This window comes from Dunckerocampus dactyliophorus, chromosome 6, assembly GCF_027744805.1.
Source record: "Dunckerocampus dactyliophorus isolate RoL2022-P2 chromosome 6, RoL_Ddac_1.1, whole genome shotgun sequence".
Lineage (NCBI taxonomy): Eukaryota > Metazoa > Chordata > Actinopteri > Syngnathiformes > Syngnathidae > Dunckerocampus > Dunckerocampus dactyliophorus.
In genome coordinates, this window is record NC_072824.1 from 27,120,662 (window position 1) to 27,142,339 (window position 21,678).

Sequence of the window (21,678 nt, forward strand, 5' to 3'; positions counted from 1 at the left end):
TTAAAAGCTTCTTGTCCTTTTAACCAACATAATCGGTGAATGAAGCACACTCATGTGCTTCATCAATACACACACACACACACACACACACACACACAGATGCTGGTTTGAAGTTGCCAACGTCAACATGACAGAACATGCCCTGATAATCCAGGCTGAAAAAATACAGATTTTGAGAAAATGTCTCATCAGCACTGACCGATAAGTAAGCAGACCATACACCTTTTATCCCGGTTCCCCGCACACGATTGGAACATACCAATGTAATGCACTCTTGTGGTTGTGTTTTCAGGTTGGGACAAAATGTGCATGGCAGCTGGTGAATGTGTCTTTATGTGGACGTGGAAATGTGCATTTTTTTGGGGGTCCGTTCATTCATGCTTGAAACTTCTTCTTTCCGAAAGTCTGCGGATATACGACTGGTTGTTTTGGCGTAGTTGCTCACTTCAACAAAGTGATTGTTGATCGACCACCTCGTCGTCATTCTCTCAATGTCCGTTTATCAGCGAGATGTGTAAGAGTTTGCAGCTGTGGAATGGGCAGATTATGCATTTCCCAGCATGCTTTGCTGTAGTTGAAGTCATCACTTTTGACTGTCTTATGCCTCTATAAAGTGTTATTTTGTACAGACAGGGTGTAATAGTTAGATTGCTGCCATTTTTAGTCGTGTACAGTTAAATTATTTTGACTTTTGGTCTGAATCTGGCAGTTTACATGTATGCTCTCTTATTGTGATTGTTGACCAAGTGACATGTGCCTCCAAATCACTAGGAGGCGATTGTGGTCATTTTTGAGTCTTGAGGAAGAGGAAGTTACATGCTAAGAGCTAACACTCCAGAAGCCATCGGTCTAACGGATAATATAACTTCCCATAGCTCTTTTGTGTTGTAGGTAGTTTTTAATGTGTGTTTAAAAGACATGTACTTGGGTTCATGTGATTATGGTGCTACTCAGAGGCAGAGAAAAAAAAAACGCCACTATGGTGCAGCGCTTTCCCTATTTAAATACAAACTTTTTGCGACATAGTGGATTAGTTTTTATTGCTGGATTACTTGCCAATGACACCTAAACTGTTGTATAAGAACATTCCATTCTTACGTACACCTGCAGGTGTTCCCAAACTTTTGGAGGGGAGCGTAAGTCATAAAGTGGTTTTTAGTTTTATTTTTATATATATTTTTTTTAACATTTTATTTCAATTGTGAATATGAAAATGAAGTTTTGGTGTAAAAAAAAAAAAAAAAATGCACTTCCTCTGGCTTTGTCTTCTTCGCTTGTGAGTTGATGTTGTTAAGAGCTGCGCCGTCACACTCCTCGGAGACTGGCGCGTCATTTTGTGACGTGTCAAGTATTTTCTTCCATACCGTATTTAGTTACATGAGAGAGGCATACCTACTGACTACAATAAATGAAATAAATAAAGTATGCAAACATGTTTTTTCACCTCAATACCTCTCAGACAGCATCAATCAAAAGAGAGCAAGAAAGTATTTACCTTTTGGATTATACAGCTGTACCTAATGTTGTGGCAGTGGGTCAATGGTGTATACTTTTGACATTTTTAAACCTAGGGTATGGTGTTTTTCTATTTCTAATGCTTAAGTGTGTTCCTTCCCTGCAGCGTGAGGAGACTTTAAAGGAGAAGAAGGATTTGTCAACAGAAGTGGCAAACCTCAGAGACGAGCTGGGTAAGAGAGTTATTTCCCTACATATCTGCATCGTTATTTGACATATCAGTTGTTTGTTATGTATCATATAGTATCTACAAACACGTGGGCCATTCCACCGAATCACTGCCATTTGGGTCATTCTAGTATTTATTTCATCGTCTATGGTGATGCGCAAACGGGCTGAAATTGACATCAGACGTGTTTTATCCACAACAGACATGAAGAAAGTTTTCAACACTGTTTCCCCTGTTTCTATTTTTATAAGGTTATAGCTTCAAATCACTGCAATGTGTGCGTCGTGCCCCTCGAAGTGAGTGCGCCCTCTCTGGTACCCCTTTCAGGCAGAATCACCCATTTGCTTGTTGTAACCTGTTCAAAATAAACGTACATTTCTGTCTTTTTTTTGCTGTAAATCTGAAAGGAGGGATAAGTTCTTCTTTGTTGCTCTAAATTGATAAATGTCATTCATAGCACATTGGCACTTTGAATCAATGTCTGTCAAAATGACATACGCATGTTCGTACTGCGTGGAGGTAAATACAATAATGCAGTCATATAAACAGCAGTGTACTGTATGCAGTGCCAAGGTGTATCGCGTGTGAGGAAGGTTTGCAAACACACATTCGGTACTATACTGAAACACCGCCGTCTTTCGCCACTTTCCCTGCATCCACTGACTATCATCTCTCGTTTACTGCACGCTTGACCTTTGGCTCATCTCTGTACACACAGAGCTGAGGAATGTTTGCAGTGTATAGACCGCTGCTGACACAGACACACATCAACACACAGACAGGGCAACTGTCAGGAAAAGCTTTATATTCCTGCAGTCAGTCTTAACAGGAACAACCTGTTCTGTCCCATTCAGTGGTTTAATAGTTTTCCTGTGACTTACTACAGTGCGTATGCTTGCTGCAACATCAAGGATTGTTATGGCAACCACCAGCCACAACAATACTAATTCATATCCGTTACTCAACTTGTGCGATGAAGCAAGAGCTTGAGTATATGCTTTCTCCAGCTGTTATTGGCTTTTTGTTTCTATCGCCACCCCAACAGCTGCTCAGACTCTGACACACACACACACACACACACACCCCCACACACTGTGAGCTCCATTCAAAGAGGAACAGAGAATGTCCCAGCTGCAGCCAGTTGTTAGTACCGTTGTACTACTACATTGTTTTCATCACAAGCACAGCTACTGTGTGTGGTTGAGCTCTCTCATGCAACACAAACAGCTGCATTGCACTGTTACACACTGACAGTTGTGCTCAGAGGTTTACATACCCTGGCAGAATTTGATTTGCGGTCTCTTGGCCACTTCTCAGAGAATATGAATTATATTACAAAAAACAGTTATTTCACTCATAATTAGTAATTGGTTGGTTGAAGCCATATATTGTATTATCAAACAGTTGCTCTTTTTAAATAATAAGGACAACAGAAACTACCCAAATGACACTGATCAATAGTACTTTAGTTCATAATATTGTGTATTTCCTCCTTTAACATCAGAAGTTTTTCTTTCCATCCCAACAATATTCTTGCCAGTAATGGCTGACATTTTTGTTGGTCTACCTGACAAGCAGAATTCCTCCATTTTCCACTTCTCAGTTGGAGATTGTGAACCTTATGGATTGGTATTCTCAATTTCTTGGGTATCTTGTTATATCCTTTTTCTGTTTTATACAATTTAACTAACTTTTCCCGCAGATCCTTTGATAATTCCTTTGCTTTCCCCATGACTCAGAATCCAGCAACATCCGTGCAGCACTGAATGAAACATGTAGGGGTTTGTCAGGTGCCCAAACACTCACTAATGTTTAATACGCACACTGATTATAAGCAAACAGATCACAGGTGAGGATGGTTGCCTTTAGTACTCAATTAAACCCGTGTGTGTCACCCCGTGTGTAAGAAATGACAAATTCTGCCAGGGTTTATAAACTTATGAGCACAAGTGTTGGTGAATGAAGCGTCATTGTTGCATAATCTGCGCATGCGCAAAATCTATGTTTGTATCAGACATAATCACTACTTCATACTCTTGACAGGTAAAGTGAGGCGGCCAGGTATGTGCCTGTGAGAGCTGAATTAGTCACGACAGGAGTGAGTCGCGCTTCATGAGTCTTAGCTGACAACAAATATCGTGGTAGGGCTGGATCACTTGTCCGCCATGAGAGCAATTCAAGTGGAATGCGGTAGCCTCAGAGAAAACCTGTTGGAGGAACCGACTGTTTCCTGCTATTCTTCCTCTTCCAGATTCATGTCATTTGTAAGACAACCATGTACAGCTCTTGTCAGACCTTTACAGTACATACACTCATCGTGGGAATGAATGTCATATCCATTTTGGGCCCTGAGAGCTTTATTTGAATTTGGTTAATTTATTCCGCGACCCTAGTGAGGAAAAGCGGCATGGAAAATGGGTGGATGGTTAATTTATTTTCATGAATTTTAATTTTAGTCTGTTTCTAGGGGGAATTATTATACAACATCAGTGTTTTTAAAAACAATAACTGGGTGCAGTTTGAATTTATTTTGGGATTTTCACTTATTTACACAGCAGCATAATTATTAAGCACGTGCACGCCGTAGCCAAGTGTAATACGTTGGTTTGTTTGAGTGTGTGTGTGTGTGTGTGTGTGTGTGTGTGTGTGTGTGGGCTGGGAAGACAGGGCTGACAAAACTGACTAATGAGCACACATGCATGCGCCCAGCGTGGCCCAACTGTATTGCAACCTTTCCTCCACAGGTAGATTTTACACAACAGAAAGCAAAGACTCCAATATAAACCACGTTTTGTGTTAACATTATTGGCTTTTCGGAACAGCTGAATTGGATTGACATCATTTCTTTTGGGAATAATGGATTTGGTTGGAGTGTGTTTTGGTTAGATTGGACCTTCTGCAACGAATCAATGACGCTAACCAAAGTTCCACTGTTTATGATAACCGTCACCTTGTATGAAAGAAATCAATAGAAAGACTTCTCCAGCAAGGTGGGAGACCCTATTTTAATGGCAGGGGAAAGAGTGTGTAGCATTATGTTTAGCGTCCAAATGCTAGACCGTAGTCGGTAAAAATGGAGGACGTGCACGTGTGTTAAATGTTCAGTCTAATGACTGAACACTGCTGTTTTTTTAGCTGCTGTTTGTCCTCCAGAGGGCCTGCAAGACAGTGGCTCTGCACTGTCCTGCATCAAAAATGACAAACTTGGAAAAAATGGCAAACGACTGTTACTCTGTACAACCTGTAATCCAAAGTGTTCTTGTCTTTTTGCAGTGGCGTCATCTCAGTGCTGTGAGCGTTTGCACAAGGAGAAGCAGGAGGTGCGCGTCCATTTGGAGGAGGCCTTGCAAAGGCTTGAGGAGCAGCACAAAGAGGAACTGGTGCAGCTGGAGGACAGGTCTATTCCCGTGCACGTTAAGCTTAACGTGAAAAGATTCTTACTTTTTCTCGTTTCTTCTGTGTCAGATTAAGGAATTTTTACCAAACAGAGTGGGACAAGGTCCATAAAACGTACCAGGCAGAGGCTGACAAATGTCGCATGTTGATGGAGCAACAGGTGAGAGAACACACGCCTCTTCAACCCAACCTTACAACCTTCAAACTGCTATTTGACAGACAGCTAAGTATCAGCAACGATGTCCTCAATTAAATACAAGATTTGAAAAAGCATTACAAGTGACAGCTGCACATTCCTTTCCGTACAAAACTTCTAAAACAAAACTACTCTCCACCTTCAGGTGGAGGAGCTGAGGAGCAAACATGAAGCTGAGAGGAAGAACCAGGAAGCGAGCCATAGCCTCATAATGGAATCTCTCAAGCAACAGAATGAGACTTCTCTGCAAGGTAAGAAGAATGTATGAAGAAGAATGTAAGACAGACTGACGAGCTTTAGTTGCCAGCCATCTGCATGTAAAGGACACATGGTGGGGCCTGGCCTTCGCCATTGGCCATCAGAGTCATCAATTTACTGCAGATACAGTAATATCGCATCAGCAAGTAAGAATTGCATTTTGATAATGGTTATTGTCTCACAAATTGACGCTAAAATGAGGCTAATCGATGTTATTGTCTAAATTTTTGGAGACCAAATAAACCACTGTAATATGTCATACTAATAGATAATATATCGTGATACTGTTTATTTATTTATTTTATTTTTTATTTTTTCTTAGAAAATATTTATGGTCTTGTGACATGAGTTGTAGGATTATCCTTAGTAGACTGCATTTAAAAACTGCATTTTATTGATTATTTATTTAGAAATATTTAAGTTATTTGTTACATATGCTCCACTTTCATTTCACCATTATATTGTATTGTTTAAAAATAACTGTTCAACAAAAAAAGTTTTTTAATCTTCTTTTCAATAAAGATATTTCAAAATAACACATTTTAGAGTTGTAATTATAATACAATGACACCATGATATTTTTGCCCAATGTGTCTCATACTGGCCCTTGCCTACTATGGACTAATTAAATGCTCTTTGCAACTTTAAATTCAGTAATTCCTCATTTATGGTGGTTAAGTGGATCCAGACCCGACCGTGACGTGAGAATTTCTGCCAAGTAGGATTCCTTATTTATAAATTTAATATTTTGGTAGTTAGAGCGTAGAAAACCTGTTTATGGCTTTTTAAATACAGGTTTAACATTATTAGAGCCCTTAGATATGAAATAACAACCCTATAATAACACCCCAAAATAGTACGCATAAAAAGAGAAAATCAGACATAAATAAGGCTCGTGTTTTGGGGGGCTGAGTGGTGAGTGGACAGGAAGTGACGTCAGGGGTTCAGAGTTGAGTTTTAGCTTGGCGTGGGTCACAGCCACAACAGTAGCCCCTGTTCGGGACTACTGTGCCTGCTGTCAGATAATTGAAGCCTGCAACAAAAGCCTGTTGTTTTGGCAATCAAGTCCGGTGCTTGTGAGTCTCACCCAACATTACAGTAACATTACTGACACCTAGTGACCAGTGTACAGTACTACATATCATCACGTCGTTGAATGCATCTTCTGAATGGCTTATTTTACTTAATTTAGCCATTTTTATGCTTGAAAGTGCTTCATTTAGGCAAAAATATGTAAAATTAGCTAAAATATGCATATTTTCTTACTAATAACAGGCTGTATTCAACCACAAAACAGCACGATTTATTAATTCATATATTTTGGAAAAACTGCGATCAAGGAAAGCCGCGGAATTGGAAGCGTGACGCGGCAAGGGGCACCTGGAAGTAAAAGCGGAAATTTGGATCTCTCGTCTCTTGTTGATCTTTTGATGATGTTGAGAAGAAAAGTAAAGGAACTAACTACTAACACTTTAGGAGGGAAGTGTATATGCTTACCCGTGTTCAATACATGTTGTTGGTTTGCTGTGAAATTGTGTTTCTCTGTGCTTTTTCAGAGTTAAAGACAATCGAGAAAACCAATCTGGAGAACCTGGAAAAAACACTAAAGGAGACAGAAACCACTCTTTCTGTAAGACACTTCCACCATTCGATATTTAAAGCACGTGGAAAAGATGGGTACAACTTTGTCTGAATTTCAAAAAATAATAATACAATTATTGAGCACACATATATAAATGTTTGTCAAGCACGTATGATTTTGAATATCTGTTTTTACCCATCAATCACTGTTGGATACTCAGTGAGAGAACAGATTGGCTTGCTTTGCTGACTTGGTCGTTCTTTATCGTTTTCAACTTCATGACCGGTTGTTGCATAGGACAAGAACAAATAGTTTTGAAGGATGATTTCTCTGCCTGTGACTGGTAAATGCTACACTTGTCCCTCTTGCCAGGACCAAATATCAGTGCTGTTAGCAGAGAAGGAGGCCCTGAATGAGAAGCTGATAGCGGAGGAGGAGAGGAGGCGGCGGATACTCACAGACAGCAATCTGGTAACGACTCTTCCACCTGTAACACACATCTTCACTCAAGTCGTCGCGGTTCAGATTTCGCAGCTTCACTCTATCACGGTTTTTCCGATGTATATTTATTCATAAATCATGCTGTTTCGTGATGGAATACAGCCTATTTGTCAAAAACAGATGCACATTAAAACAAATGTTAGGTATTTTTTTGCCTAAATAAAGCATTTTCAAGCATAAAAAATGGCAAAAAAAAACCTAAAATACAAATACAAGACATTAAGAAGATGCATTCAAATTGTGAATGTCGGATTCTACGTGGTCACTAGGTGTCAGTAATGTTATTGTGATGTTGGGTCAGACTCACAAGCACCAGACTTGATTGCCAGAACAACAGGCTTTTATTGCAGGTTTGAATGATCTCACAACAGGCACAATATAATAACATAATCATATAATAACACGGCCTACTGTTGCGGCCGTAATCCAGCTAAAACTGCATTATATACTGTACTATATGACCCCCGAGGTCACTTCCAGTCCACACGTCACATTTATCGCAACACACACGAGCACAAGTCTTGTTTATGTATTAAATGGCTTTTTTTCTCTGATTATGTGTAATATATTGTGTAATACGAATGTAAAGCTGACTATAGGGATGTTATTTCATGTCTGGAGGGCTCTAATGGGGTTAAAAGCTGTATTTAGAAGGTCTTAAACAGGTTTTATATGCCATAACTATGAAAATATTCCATTTATAAATAAGGAATCCTACTTTACGGAAATTCACTTATCACGCTAGGGTCTGAAACCAATTAACTCATTCAATCCCAGCCATTTTTCAAAAGACAACCCCTTGGCCATTTGGGCAGATTTTTCAAGGCACACAGAATATTGTGTTCTATGGCTATGTAAACATGAAAGCTACCAAAAGAAAGATTAGACTCCCGTCTTTCATCAGAAAAAAAATGTTTGTTTCTACGTTTTTCCGTTCTTTAGTCATAAGCAGTAGAACGTAGGTAAGTTTCAGGAAAATATCAGTTCCCGACTAAAAAAGGGAGGAAACCCAGCTTTTTGTGAAAAGATACATTTCGAGCATAACTTTCACTTTCACACAAATGTTTTTTGCTTTCGTGACAGCTCAAATATTTAAACATCTATAACAACATAAACAACACAAAAAAGGGGTTGTTTTACATCAAAATAACAATTTATATACAAAAATAACACCATGAACTATTTACAATTTTCACATTTGGAACTGAACTATGTGTGTGCATGTGTGTGCACGCGTGTGCATGTGCGTTAAAATTTCCCTACAATGCCTGACCTTCTGCACTCCTCCACGCTCTCTCACTTCCTCCTTCCTGTCATGTGTGATTCTTCCATTGAAATAACCCTGAAGAGCTCTTATCAAATGCACTTCTGCCATCTTGTGGCCGTTTTTATGGCTTAAAAGTCCTCTGAAATGTTAATGCATTAGTGGAGATGCATCACCTCTTTTTGGCTCTCGTGCAAAGAAATGTAAAAAAATACTTCGTTGGGATCGGGCGTTCAGGTTTATAAAAACGTACAAATACATCTTTGGTATTGAATGAGTTAACTGAGATAAACGAGATTACTGCACAGTAGTTAACGCTATCTTGCTAGGAAATATACATTACAAGTACCAATACGAGTTGAAAATACAACAAAAAATGTACATAATGCGTTTCGTCCAAGCAAACCATTCATTGGTGCCTGCCGGGGCGCTGCAATGATGTCGGCCACCCTCTGGGCTCCTCTGGCTCCCTCTGGTGGATAGAATCAGCATTGCAACACCATCCCATCCATCCATTTTCTACGCCGCTTGTCCTTAAAGTGAAATGCTTGAAATGCATTATGGGAAAACGTTAAAATACTTGGTGATATCAACTATTTCGATGACGTGTAAAACTTTGAAACTGTGAATGTGAAATACTAATCGTTAGTATTTAGTATAGTAGTTTATATATACAGTATGGACAATGTACATAAATATTCATATATCATATTTAATATATAAATAATATTTAATAATATTCATGGGGGGGGGGCAATATTTAAGGAAAATTGCCAAACTTATTGTGTGTGTGTGTGTGTGTGTGTGTGTGTGTGTGTGTGTGTGTGTGTGCGTGTGTGTGTGTGTGCGTGTGTGTGTGTGTGTGTGTGTGTGTGTGTGTGCGCATGCAGAGGGACTCCCGCACGGTGTACCTGGAGCAGGAGCTGGAAAGTCTGAAGGTGGTGTTGGAGATGAAAAATAATCAGCTGCACCAGAAGGAGAAGAAGCTGATGGAAATGGACAAACTGGTGGGTATCATCCTGAGACAGCGTTGGTTGTCTGGATCAACTTCCAACTGTCTGCGTGCTCTCACAGGCGGAGACAAACGTCAAACTGGAGGAGTGTCTCAATAAGGTCCAGCAGGAGAATGAGGACTACAAAGCTAGGATGGACAAACATGCTGCTCTCTCAAAGTGCGTAAACAGTCTTTGTGTGTGTGTGTGTGTGTGTGTGTGTGTGTGTGTGTGTGTGTGTGTGTGTTTGCATGCAGGATTTCACTTCACTTTTGAAATGTTAGCCTCACTTGGGAAAACATATTACGTCTTTAAAGTTCATCATTTTCACTCACAACCCTAACCCCCTCCACTCTGACCCATTTGATGTATGAGTAACTTTTAGTCTGACCACTCACACACAGACTCACACACCCAGCAAAATGATCTACAACTACAAAAGCACTCGGAGAGCGCAGACCTCCACCAAGCACCATAAATATACCATAAATATTTGTCCTACATTTATTTTATCAACATATTTAGATTCCTGGACCGTGAAAACATACCATTGAAGTGTTTGAAAGACTTAAAGAATGCTAACAATGCTAAGTTAGCATGCTAGCATAAGGCATAATGGCGCAAAGTGTTGATATAAGTGTTGATAAGTGCCTACCTCTGAAAATGCTAAAAATGTTAGTATAATTATGTTAGCATGCTAACACCTAGCATGATAGCACTAAATGTCTGCTTAACTTCATATTCATGAAAATTGGAAAACAATGCTAGTATGCTCATGTTAGCATGCTAGCCATGCTAACATGATAACACTTACCATAATAGTGTCGATGAAATTGGCTAAAAATTCTACTGTTAATGTTAGCATGCTAACACCTAGCATGGTAGTGCCAAGTGTTCAAGTGTCTACCCATGAAAACGGCTGAAAATGGCACTATGCTAATATTAGCATGCTAGCAATGCTAACACCTAGCATGATAGTGCAATGTACCGGGAAGGCTAAATGTCCCAAACAAGTGCTCTGGCCATTTTTTTGTGGCGTTATATGCACAAATGCTGAAAATGGACCTACCTCGCAAAAAATTCCTGGATCCAGATGGTGATCCGGATCACCCCCAAAATGTAATCAGTTCTGCCATAATCTCATTTCCGACAATTCCTGAAAATTTCCTCCAAATCCATTCAGAATTGTTGAAGTTATTTTGAACACAAACAGACAAACAAACCGGCAAAAACATAACCTCCTGTAAAAATATCTGTCCACCTTTGCAGGCTGTCTTGTGCATGCCGAAGCAGCAGGTGGCACTGTAGCCTGGAATAATTAAGATGGCAAGAAGGACAATCGAAGAAAATTGGAATCTGTGAACAGTGGATCCCCGCATATTTGCAATTCAGCATTCACGGCCCCGCAGATTTGCAGATTTTCGGTCGCTGTCCCCAAATTTTTTTGTTTGGGTTCCCTGAAAATAGGCCGTTTTTTTTTTTTCCACAGAAAAGAAGAACCACAATTTTTACATGTTTATATCTTTATGCTTCAATGATATTTGTTTTTGTCAAGCATTTGAGATTTTCCCACTTTGTTTGGCGGTCCTCGAACACACCATCGTTGAAGCATAGTGATGCAAGGGATGTGTCAAAAATAGTTTTTTATGTGCATATCCATTACTCAGTGAGACTACATTCACTCATGGCCCTGGAAGTAACCCCCACAAAAAGTATACTAATCATGGAAAACAAAATAATGGTTAAAAATATCACGAAAAGTGTCTCACAAAAGAAAATAACATACAGTGTGATGTACCATTTTTTTAAAGGACTGAATATGTATTTTGATCAAATTACACAGCAGTGCTGCATTGCAACTTCCATTTATTTTGATCAGTTACTGTAATGCAAGTCTACACAGTCCTCCAAAATCATTTTCGTCATAAAAAAATGTAAATGATTAACGTAATGAATGCCGATGTGTGTGTTTGTGTGGGTGTGCGTGCACCTGCAGGCAGCTGTCCAGCGAGCAGGCCATACTCCAGCAGACACTGCAGAAAGAGTCCAAGGTCAACAAGCGTCTGTCGATGGAGAACGAGGAGCTGCTGTGGAAGCTACACAACGGTGACCTGCTGGCCAGTCCGCGTCGCCTCTCCCCCACGTCTCCCTTCAGCTCGCCACAGAACTCTGCCTCCTTGCCCGCAGCTGCGCCCTTATCTCCCAGATAACGGCCTCCGTATCCTCCTCGCGTATGCGCTCCTCTTTTGAAGCCCCCCCAAAAAGGACATGTGCTTTGAAAGCAGAGACGGTGGATGTTCTGCGAGCGTGGGACTTGTTTTTGTGCTTCTGACTATCACCGAACTCCTTTTTCCTCAAGACAACAACAGGCACACCTCAGGGTCTGTATATAAAACACCCGTCTTGTTGTGTCCATCCTTACATTTGTTACTTTTCTTTTGGACGCACATTGAAGTCTTCATGTAGTGTTTGCGTTCATTCTGAGGACAAGAAAAGGTGACGGCATCTGTACTTGGTTGTGAGTTTGCAAACTGCCGGGGAAATGTACCCGGAATGTTCTGCCTTTATGCGTCTTGCTCGAAAGATGTTCCTTTCCTCCCAAAGAGCGAAGCCTGATCACTTGGCTGACGTGAATGAACTTCATGTGCAGTTTGTTCAACTTCCCTGAACCTTCACTGTTTGCTCCTTCCGTCCTTACTCTACCATGTGGAATGTAATCCTCCTTGGATGTTAAATCCGGACAGGCCAGATCCCGGCCCATCATGTAAGATGTACGTATGGCACTAATTGACATCTTGTAAAGTCAATGCAATGCTCAAAAACCTCAAATGTACCCAGGATGCCTCAGCAGGTTCTCTTTCTTTTTAAATACAGTATGATACCACATCATTGTAATCATGTTTTTATTGTTGCTCAATTACAAAGACGCTATAAGGCCCACACGACAACAAAAAGACTGCATAATACTGTCTGCCGTGATAGTAGTACCCTGTAGCAGTACATTTTGCAGCATTTTCACCTGTAAGTAACACGACCTGCTGCTTTGATCGGGTCCAGTTGTCCGGGTGGATGTTCAAGGTCAGCAGCGCGTACCATCATGACCACAGATTTGATGGAGTACCACCACCCGTGCCATGTGTACCACACCACCCCGTCGTCAGTCATTGCTTGGTACGGACCTTTGTAGTAATGGCCGTTCAGATTCCCGGAATCACACCTGACCACAGGAAAGTACAATATAAGGACGGAGAGACAAGATGGAACACAGTAACACAGTCCTTCCTCCAGTTTTTCTTCATTCCTTCCCAAAAGGCACGACGAAAACTGAAATGTACGAAAACCGACGCAATTTTTCCCAAGTGAATCCATTCCAGACACCCAAAAATACATTTCATGGAGAATAATTCTAGTTTTACATGCAGAAAAAAAAATGAGGAATGAAATGGACACATGAACGTTTAACATCACTTTTACCAGGATTGGTGAAGATGGCGGAGACGAAGATGGGGAGGAAACGGCATCTTTGTACTTAGCAATCAGTGCTTGAATTCAGTGTTTCTCACTGTCTTTATCAAGAGTCTTTGGCCCCATGGGGGGTTATTAGCAGTCACATGCAATCAAAAACATGCACTGGTGTCCAAAGAGCGGCCCGGGGGACTTTTTGAGGCCTGTGGCTTTTTTTTTACTGGCTCGTGGCACATTCTAAAAATATAATGAACAAGAAAACTGAAAAAAACCCAGCAAAAATAGAAAAATCTGTAATTTTACAAGAACAAAATAAAACACAAGACAGTGTTTTAATTTGTGCAACATTCGGTTGGGGGAAAATAAAGTGCAAATTACATTTAATGGGAATAAAGTCAAAACGTGGGAATGAAGTCAATATTAAGAGAACATTAAAAAACAAAAAAAACAACCAAAAAAACCAAAGCTGAGATGCAATTTTGTCTTGAAATACTGATAACAAAAAAAAACATTTTGAGAAACAACCATGGCCGCACGGTGGCCGAGTGGTTAGCATGTTGGCCACACGGTCAGGAGATCGAGAAGCTCTGGGTTGGAATCTCCGTTGGACATCTGTGTGGAGTTCTCCCCGTGTGTACATGTACGGTTTCCTCCCACATTCCAAAAACATGCATGTTAGCTTAATTGGCAACTCTAAATTGTCCATAGGTGTGAATGGTTGCTTATATGAACCCTGCGATTGGCTGGCGACCATTCGCCTCTCGCCTGAAGTCAGCTGGGATAGTCTCCAGCGTACCCGCGACCCGCATAGAAGATGGATGGATGGAGAAACAACCAAAAGAAAATAAAGTTGTAATTTTTGAAAATTAAAATTATGTTGGGGAAAAGTTATAATATTACAAAAAGAACAAAGCTGAGATTCCGTTTTCTACTTGAAATATCTATAACGTCTTAGCATATCTACATGTGTTGATTGACAAAATATCAAAGTGGCCCTTGCATCCTTTCATTTTTCACTATGTGGTCCTCTCTGGAAAAAGTTTGGACACCCCTGGCGTAGGGCGCCTTGTGTGGGCACCCCATTCCACAGAATGATACAGTACAGGGCAAACAGACTAGTTTGTACATTGAATACTGATGGCTGATAACCGAGATAGTGTATGAAAACCCAGAGCTAAATTTTTGAACACAGAAAATCGAATCATACAAAAACTGAGGCGTTTGACTGTATTACTACTCTAAGTTCAACTTTTTTCCAGCGTGGAATCATGGAAATGCAGGGATTGTTTTTGTTTTTACCTGCTGAACCACCAGCCGGACTTGCTGTGCCGTACACACTTGGCATCTCCACCAGGCAGCTTGTCATATGTGCTGAATTTCACTGCAGCTGGACGATGGCCGGCGTGCACATCAGCCAGAGCATCCCCTGCATCGCCAGTGTAGTCCCCTAAATGCAACTGATACTGGTCCTTTGACAGATGAGGCATTGAAACATATGTTAGTACCATTAGTATGACACTATTAATATTGTACATACAGTGTTATAGTATAATACAGTCATCCCAGTGATTCATTTTTTTTATTTTTATGTGTTATTTTGAAAAGTGGCCGGATTCTCTCTGTTACATCCGTCTCACTTGACGCATGTCCGTGCGTGTGCTAACTTTCTCTCATATGCCGCACAGATCGACTACTACTGTATTTTTGCAATTTTTCTTTCACCTCATATTTGGTGTCAAATGCTGATACTATGTGGGAATGCATAAAGGTAAGTTTTCATGACTTTTTGAAGGCTAATGTGCACATTTGTCTGAAGTTAATTCATGCTAGCACACTGCCTTTGACAACACACGTGAAACAGCGATGTAATAATCTCTCTGGAAAAAACTTGGCTGGAGCTTTAACAGGTGGATGGTGGTTTTGTGCTTTTAATTTGATGTTATTCATGTCTTAGTTTTACACAATACATAATAAGTAAGATAAATTAGATCACTATAATGTAATGAGAAGTGTTTTCCAGCACATTCACTTGTGTTACCTTTCTATTTTATTATGTGTTTTGATTTTGGTCCAAAGTGTGTACGGAGCCGCGTGCAATAGATAGAGAAGTGGAAGTGGAGAAGCCACATGAATAAAAGGGTACATTGGAGACGAATTTGCAGTGATAGTAAGCCCAGATAGTAAATGGAGACAGTAAAAGTTAGTCTAAATAAGAGCCACGCTGTTGTGAGAAACCAAAGAAGGTCATGCTTAAAGATAAGGTACGTAGAAATGGAGGATGGGAACTACCTTTTCACCGTCCACACGAAAGTTCTTGTATTCTGCAAAGCGTGCTTTACCCTCAAAGTCCTCCATGTTTATGCGCAGGTCATACTTTCCTACAAGAGCTTGGAGTCATCGTCTGATGTGTGGCACATCAAATGAAGGAGCACACATCCATACCTTGGGAGGACAGGTAGTGAAGAGCATCGTTGCCCAGCCAGAACTCTCCATCAGGAGAGTGAAGGTCTCCAAATCCATGCTTGTACTCCACCCACGCTCTACACACACACACAGACATTATTACTTCTCAGCAGTGTTAGGAGTAATGGCTTTAAAATGAGTTTTTAAAAATTGTTTTACAGTAATAGGTAATCTAATTACAGAGGAATCTCGGTTAGCGCCATTAATCTGTTTCAGAAGGGCCAACTCTAACCAAATCTATTTTCCCCATAAGACATAATGTTAGTCCAATCCATCCAGAAGGCCAACAATGTTAACGCAAAACACGTTTTTATAGTTTTACCATGATAGGTCTACATGTGGAAAACAATTCTAAATGATGAATGAGAGGGATAAATGAACATTGTAGTTACTTTTGCCTTCATCGAAGTCGTGATTGTTGCCGAAGACCTGATGTGGCAGTGACATCAACACGGACACCCCCTTCGTGTTTTGCTATTAGTTATTTCTTGAATTCAATAGAGTTTCTCGCCTCAAGTCTCTGCTTTTCTATTGATCACGGCTGCAAAGTAAGTCAAAATGGAGTCGAAGAAAAGTGCAAGCGCCAGCGTTGGAATAAAGAAGGTGAGAAACACTTGAGATCAAGAAGTAGCTCATAGCAAAACACCAAGGTGGTGTCCCTGTCGCTCTCTCTGCCACAATCACGTCTTCAATGAGTAACCTAAAAAGTAACCTTAAATGTTTATTTGTCCCTTGCATTTGTCATTTATGTGCATTTAGAATTGTTTTATGCATGTAAAACTATCATTGTAAAACCAAAAATACGTGTTTTGTGTTAACATTTTTGAGACTTGTGGTGCAACTGTGTTAGTTAGCAACTGAGGATGACATCATAGACAGGAGACGGATCTGACTTCTGCTTCTATTTCTATTTCCATCTTTATTTTATTGGTGAAAATGCACATTTAGATGTTTTTTTTAGCACCTAGTCCATATTAGACCCGGTCCACTTTGAAAAGGTTCATAAAAACACAGTGTGTGATTTGTGAAACCTTTTTTTCCTATTTGTGAAAGTCCAATAAAGGTACATTTGTCTATGTTTTCAGCCTTTAACCCATATTAGACCTGCTTCACTTTGAAAACCACTAAGCCCAGACTTTACAAATCAGGACTGGATTAATTGACACACCCCAAAATTGTGAAAATGCAAGAAAAGGTAGGACTGGGTGCTAAAAACAAACGTTTATTAGACTAGAGGTTAAAAACACAGAGAAATGTACCTTTTTATTGCAATTTCACAAATACAATAAAGGTGCAAACACAATAGTGGGAGTCAGGCAAAGGTAATGTCTTACCTAAAATGCTTTCACATCGAGAAGTGTCACCAAAAACAGGCAATGGGTGGACAAAGAGTCGCACTGCATATTAATACCACCTCAAATCGAATCAGAAGCGTCATATTCTTCGAAATATTTGAAGGGTTTTCAAAAGAGGAACACGATGATGACTTCTTTCCCTGGTAATTACATTTATGAAGCGGTCATTCTAATCCTGCTAATTCAGTTACTTTTTTTGGGAAACTAGAAACTTTGTCGGTTGCCAGTTCCGTGCATGGAATGTGTACGCCTTCACCTGTCAAAGCTTTCTTTGCCATCTCTCCGTCTCTGGAAGATGGTCCATCCTCCTCCATCATTCATGTCGCAGTACACGCTCAGCACGGTGGGGGAACCATCTGGTCGAATCACGTACAAACCGCTCGCCACATTCCCATCAGCGAACACCTCCGAGCAATCTACACGCACACACATTCAGCGCGCTTCATGACATTGTTCATAACATATCCATTTATAGCACATTCAAGGATGCATAACTGTTTATTTGGTAAATGTTTCCTCTTCTTCAGTGGGAATAGACAGCAAGAATTGTTCTATGGAATATTGACGAATATCGAGTTCATACCTCTGTACAGGTTTTTGGGGCCCAGATGTGAGTTGGGGATGTGCGCCAGCTGCTGAGCCTGGTGGCTGTGGAGCTCCAGGATGTATCCATGCTGGTTGTCGATCACGTTTCTCAGCCCCTTAATCTCTTCTTCCAGACTGGCCACTTTCTGCTCACACGGCACAGGAGCCTGGACGAGAAGGCAAGCTGTGATGCAGGAACGCTCCAGACAATAGAGTCGAAAACCTTCTACGAGAATTACAAGAATAATGTCATTTTAGTATCTTAAAGTTTAAATATTAGAGAAAGATGTTGTTTTTTTTAAGGTCATAATATTATGAAAAACAAACAATGAATAAAGTTGTAATATGTTGCGAGAAAAGTTATGATGTCACGCTATTAAAGAGAAAATATGACGGTAATAAAGTCATAATTACGATAAGAGAATTTACAAAAAGAAAGTTCAAATAGCCGGAAAATTTTAGAAAAACAACAGCAGCCGAAATGGAAAAAGTCCCTGTCATTTTACAAGAATACAGTCAAAATATTAAGAGAAAAAAGGCGCGACTTTACCAGAATAATCCCCTAATATTGTGAGGGAAAGGAATGTCATTTTAGTAGGATGAAGTTGAAATTAAAGGAAATCTTTTTTTTTCAAGTCATAATATTATGAGAAACACATAAAAAAAATTAAGTTGTCATTTTTTGAAAATTAGGTTGGGGAAAAACTTTAATTATGGGAATAAATATTATATATTATGGGAATAAATTTTTTATGGGAATAAACTAATAATATTACAAAATAAAACTTATAAAGATTATTTGAGAAGCACAATGCAGTATTAGGGCCACACTGAAAAAAAAAAAGATTTTGAGAATAAAGTCATAAATTTACAAGAATAAAGTGGTAAATTTACGAGAAAGAAGACGTAAACTTACAACCAAAAAAAAATCATAAATTTAAGAGAAAAAAAAGTCGTAATGTTGCCTTTGCCCAAAGACAAAGGTCACATAAGTCACCCCCTTTTCATAGCTGTCTCAGGCGATGCCTATAATGATTGTTAGAATAAAGTTGGAAATTTACAACAATAAAGTTGTAAATTTCAGAGAAAAAACTTGTACTATTACGGGAATAAAGTCGTAAATTTATGACTTTTTTATCATAAATTTACGACTTTATTCTCCTAAATTTACAACTTTCTCTCTCGTAAATGTATTACTTTTTTTAAATCATAAATTTACTACACTACTCTCGGAAATTTAAAAAAGTCGCATGACACGTTGACACAATATTCTGACTTTATTCTCGTAATATTATGACTTTTTTTCTCATAAATGTACGACCGGTACTTTATTCTCTTAAATGTACAACTTTATTCTCTTAAATTTACGGCTTAATTCTCAAAATCTCAGATGATATTTTTTTGTGGCCCTTATAAGAAAGTTGAAATATGTGAAAAATTTTAAAAACCAACAGCAAAAATGGGACAAAGAAAGAGTAAAGCGTGAAGTTCATACTAATAATACGCTTTCCTTGTTAAACATAATTATCACTTTTTAGCATATCTACATGTGTTGCTTTACAAAATACAAAGGGCACTTTCATCCTCTCATTTTTCACTATATGGTCCTGGGTGGAAAAAGATGACCTACACAACCAGAATTGTATTTTTCTCAAGAAACATTAAACAGCAATAATCCAATCATACCAAGCAACCAATCATCATCCAATCCCTCATGATGTCTTTTTGCATTTAAGCTTTGAAAAGGTGTAAATAAGTTCTTACTGCCAGTGAGACCGCCAGGTGAAAAAGAAGAGACAGTAATTTCATCAGCATGGCCGTTACGTCTTCTCTGCTGTCCTCTTCACTGTCCTTTACTCTAATCTCAGAGTGAGCACTATCACATACACACTCCCACTTTACATCGTGTGACATTCACTGCTTGCAATGAATACACTGCATCCCCGCACATTCACCATTCAGAAGTACATGTCCCACAAATTCACACACTTTTGGTAAAAAAATACAGTATTTTATTTTAAAAATAGGCAGTTTTTCCTGATTATAATCACGATTAACAAATCAAGGGCAAAAACATTCCATGAGTTTGAGGAATCAAAAGTATCGGTATCACCATCGGTTGTACTAGCAGGCTCTGTGTTTACGTGGTATCGGAGCGATACCAAAATTTGCTGTATCGTCCACCTTCCCCCAGCCACGAGACAAAGCTGCTGCATGAAAAGGAAAAGCAGGTGGAAACAGGAAAATACAACAATAAAAGCACGAATGTCATGCAGCGTGAGGCCTTTAAATTAATGTCAACAGAATTACACGTACAGCACGCTAGAAAGCTGCGAAGATTGCGTGGCGTAAGATAAATCGATAAAAAAAATAAAAGGGACGTCCCTATTAAGGAAAGTGAGTTCTCGTGTTTGTCCACCAGGTGGCAGCAGAGGGTACCGTCCATATTTCCCGTTTGGCGTTGTTTTAAAAACGATTGTCGTGACTTTTCTGATTCCACATCAAAACAAAATGTTGTTTGTGATGGTACCGACCACCATGCAGTGTTCAAGTGATCAAAGAGGACCCAGGAACGACAATTAGAAGACCGACCCACCCACTTTGAACAATGTGTTGGTGGTCAGTGGCAGCAGAAGGAAGATTGTCGCGACATGGAGGCCTTGATTCCTTAATAATAATGATCCTTTTGTGATCTATTATATGTGTTTTCCTGCTTCGACCCCGATTGTGTTGAGTTATATGGTGGTAAACGTAGCTATTGGCAGCAGGTTGCCAACTCCTCAGCAAGAAAAGCAGCTATTGGCTGTCCAACAGTGATTGGCAGTCCTATAAGTTGCTAGACACGTTATCTAGCGACTTATAGGACTTGGCTAATTTGCATATATGTGCATATGATGTAACAGATGCAGTAGGAAAAAGTTGAGAGAGACAAAAAAGTGAGTAAAAAATGCCTTAATTACGTTTAGAACCACAAATAAACTTGATTCTTGGTTTGTTAAAGGGATAATTTGGAGGAAAGTAGTTCTGGCTAGTTGCTGGGGTCTCTTAAGTGAAGCGTTTTGCTTCTCAAAATAAAATGCGCTCAAATTTTAAAAAGTAATTTGGTGCTGGTGGGGTTTCCTTATTTTCCTTTATTTTTTTGTGACATTTTCCTTATTTTATCAAGCAAATGTTGACAGTATGAGCAACACAACCCAAAAAAACAGAAATAGAGAACTGCAAAAATTGCAAAAATATTGATCTAACCATGCTTGTATCGTTCCGATACTAATACTACTGTAGCCAAGGGTTAGAAAGGCGACCACTGATGTAGTGAAAGCGAAACACAAAGGAAGTATGACAGTCATGAACTCAGGAGGCACAATTCAAAGACAAAACAACATACTTTCGGCCTTCACAATAAAGTACTGGGAGTTACAGCAATCCCTCCTTTATCACGGTTGGTTCCCGACATGATCATGATAAGGGAATTTGCACGAAGAAGGATTCCTTATTTATAAATGGAATTTTTTTTGTAGTTGGAGCATAGGAGACCTGTTTACGACTTTCTAAATACAGTTTTAACATTATAGGACCGTCTAGACATGAAATAACATCCCTTTAGTCAGTTTTACATTCATATCACTCAACATAGTAGACACGATAAGAGAAAATAAGACATATACATCATAAACAGGACTCATGCTTGTGTGTATTTCTGTAAATGTGTGTGGGGAGCCGAGTGGGGGGCGAACAGGAAAAGATGTTGGGGGTTCAGAGTTGAGTTGTAGTTTGCCTTGGTTTACGGCCGCTACAGTACCCCGTGTTCGGGATTATTGCGCCTGTAGTGAGATCATTCAAACCTGCAATAAAAGCCTGCGGTTCCACCGATCAAGTCTGGTGCTTGTGTGTCCAGTTGAACATTACAGTAACATTACTGACACCTGGTGACCAGTGT

General features: G+C 39.6%; 2 protein-coding genes across 10 annotated transcripts in view; one reads left to right on the forward strand and one right to left on the reverse strand.

Moving 5' to 3' along the window:
* LOC129182180 (microtubule-associated tumor suppressor 1 homolog A-like) overlaps positions 1–12,776 on the forward strand; it is a 55,444-nt gene extending 42,668 nt beyond the window's left edge. For 8 of the 9 annotated variants that reach the window (XM_054777959.1, XM_054777964.1, XM_054777968.1 and 5 more), the window contains 9 exons: positions 1,622–1,688; positions 4,958–5,081; positions 5,150–5,240; positions 5,422–5,527; positions 7,091–7,164; positions 7,489–7,587; positions 9,772–9,888; positions 9,956–10,053; positions 11,870–12,776. In XM_054777959.1, coding sequence (XP_054633934.1) covers positions 1,622–1,688; positions 4,958–5,081; positions 5,150–5,240; positions 5,422–5,527; positions 7,091–7,164; positions 7,489–7,587; positions 9,772–9,888; positions 9,956–10,053; positions 11,870–12,083 — 990 coding nt within the window. In that variant the 3' untranslated portion in view covers positions 12,084–12,776. Of the gene's footprint in view, positions 1–1,621; positions 1,689–4,957; positions 5,082–5,149; positions 5,241–5,421; positions 5,528–7,090; positions 7,425–7,488; positions 7,588–9,771; positions 9,889–9,955; positions 10,054–11,869 lie in introns of those variants that run through there. The other variant, XM_054777965.1, reaches the window with a different exon arrangement.
* Positions 12,777–12,821: 45 nt separating this feature from the next.
* Positions 12,822–21,195, reverse strand: LOC129182666 (fibrinogen-like protein 1). The gene is made up of 7 exons (XM_054779066.1): positions 21,160–21,195; positions 17,740–17,908; positions 17,413–17,572; positions 15,781–15,878; positions 15,628–15,716; positions 14,638–14,807; positions 12,822–13,090 (listed from the first exon to the last, which is right to left on the reverse strand). Exons 1-7 carry the CDS (start codon positions 21,193–21,195, stop codon positions 12,889–12,891), a joined length of 924 nt encoding a protein of 307 aa, XP_054635041.1. The 3' UTR covers positions 12,822–12,888.
* Between the last annotated feature and the right edge of the window lie 483 nt (positions 21,196–21,678).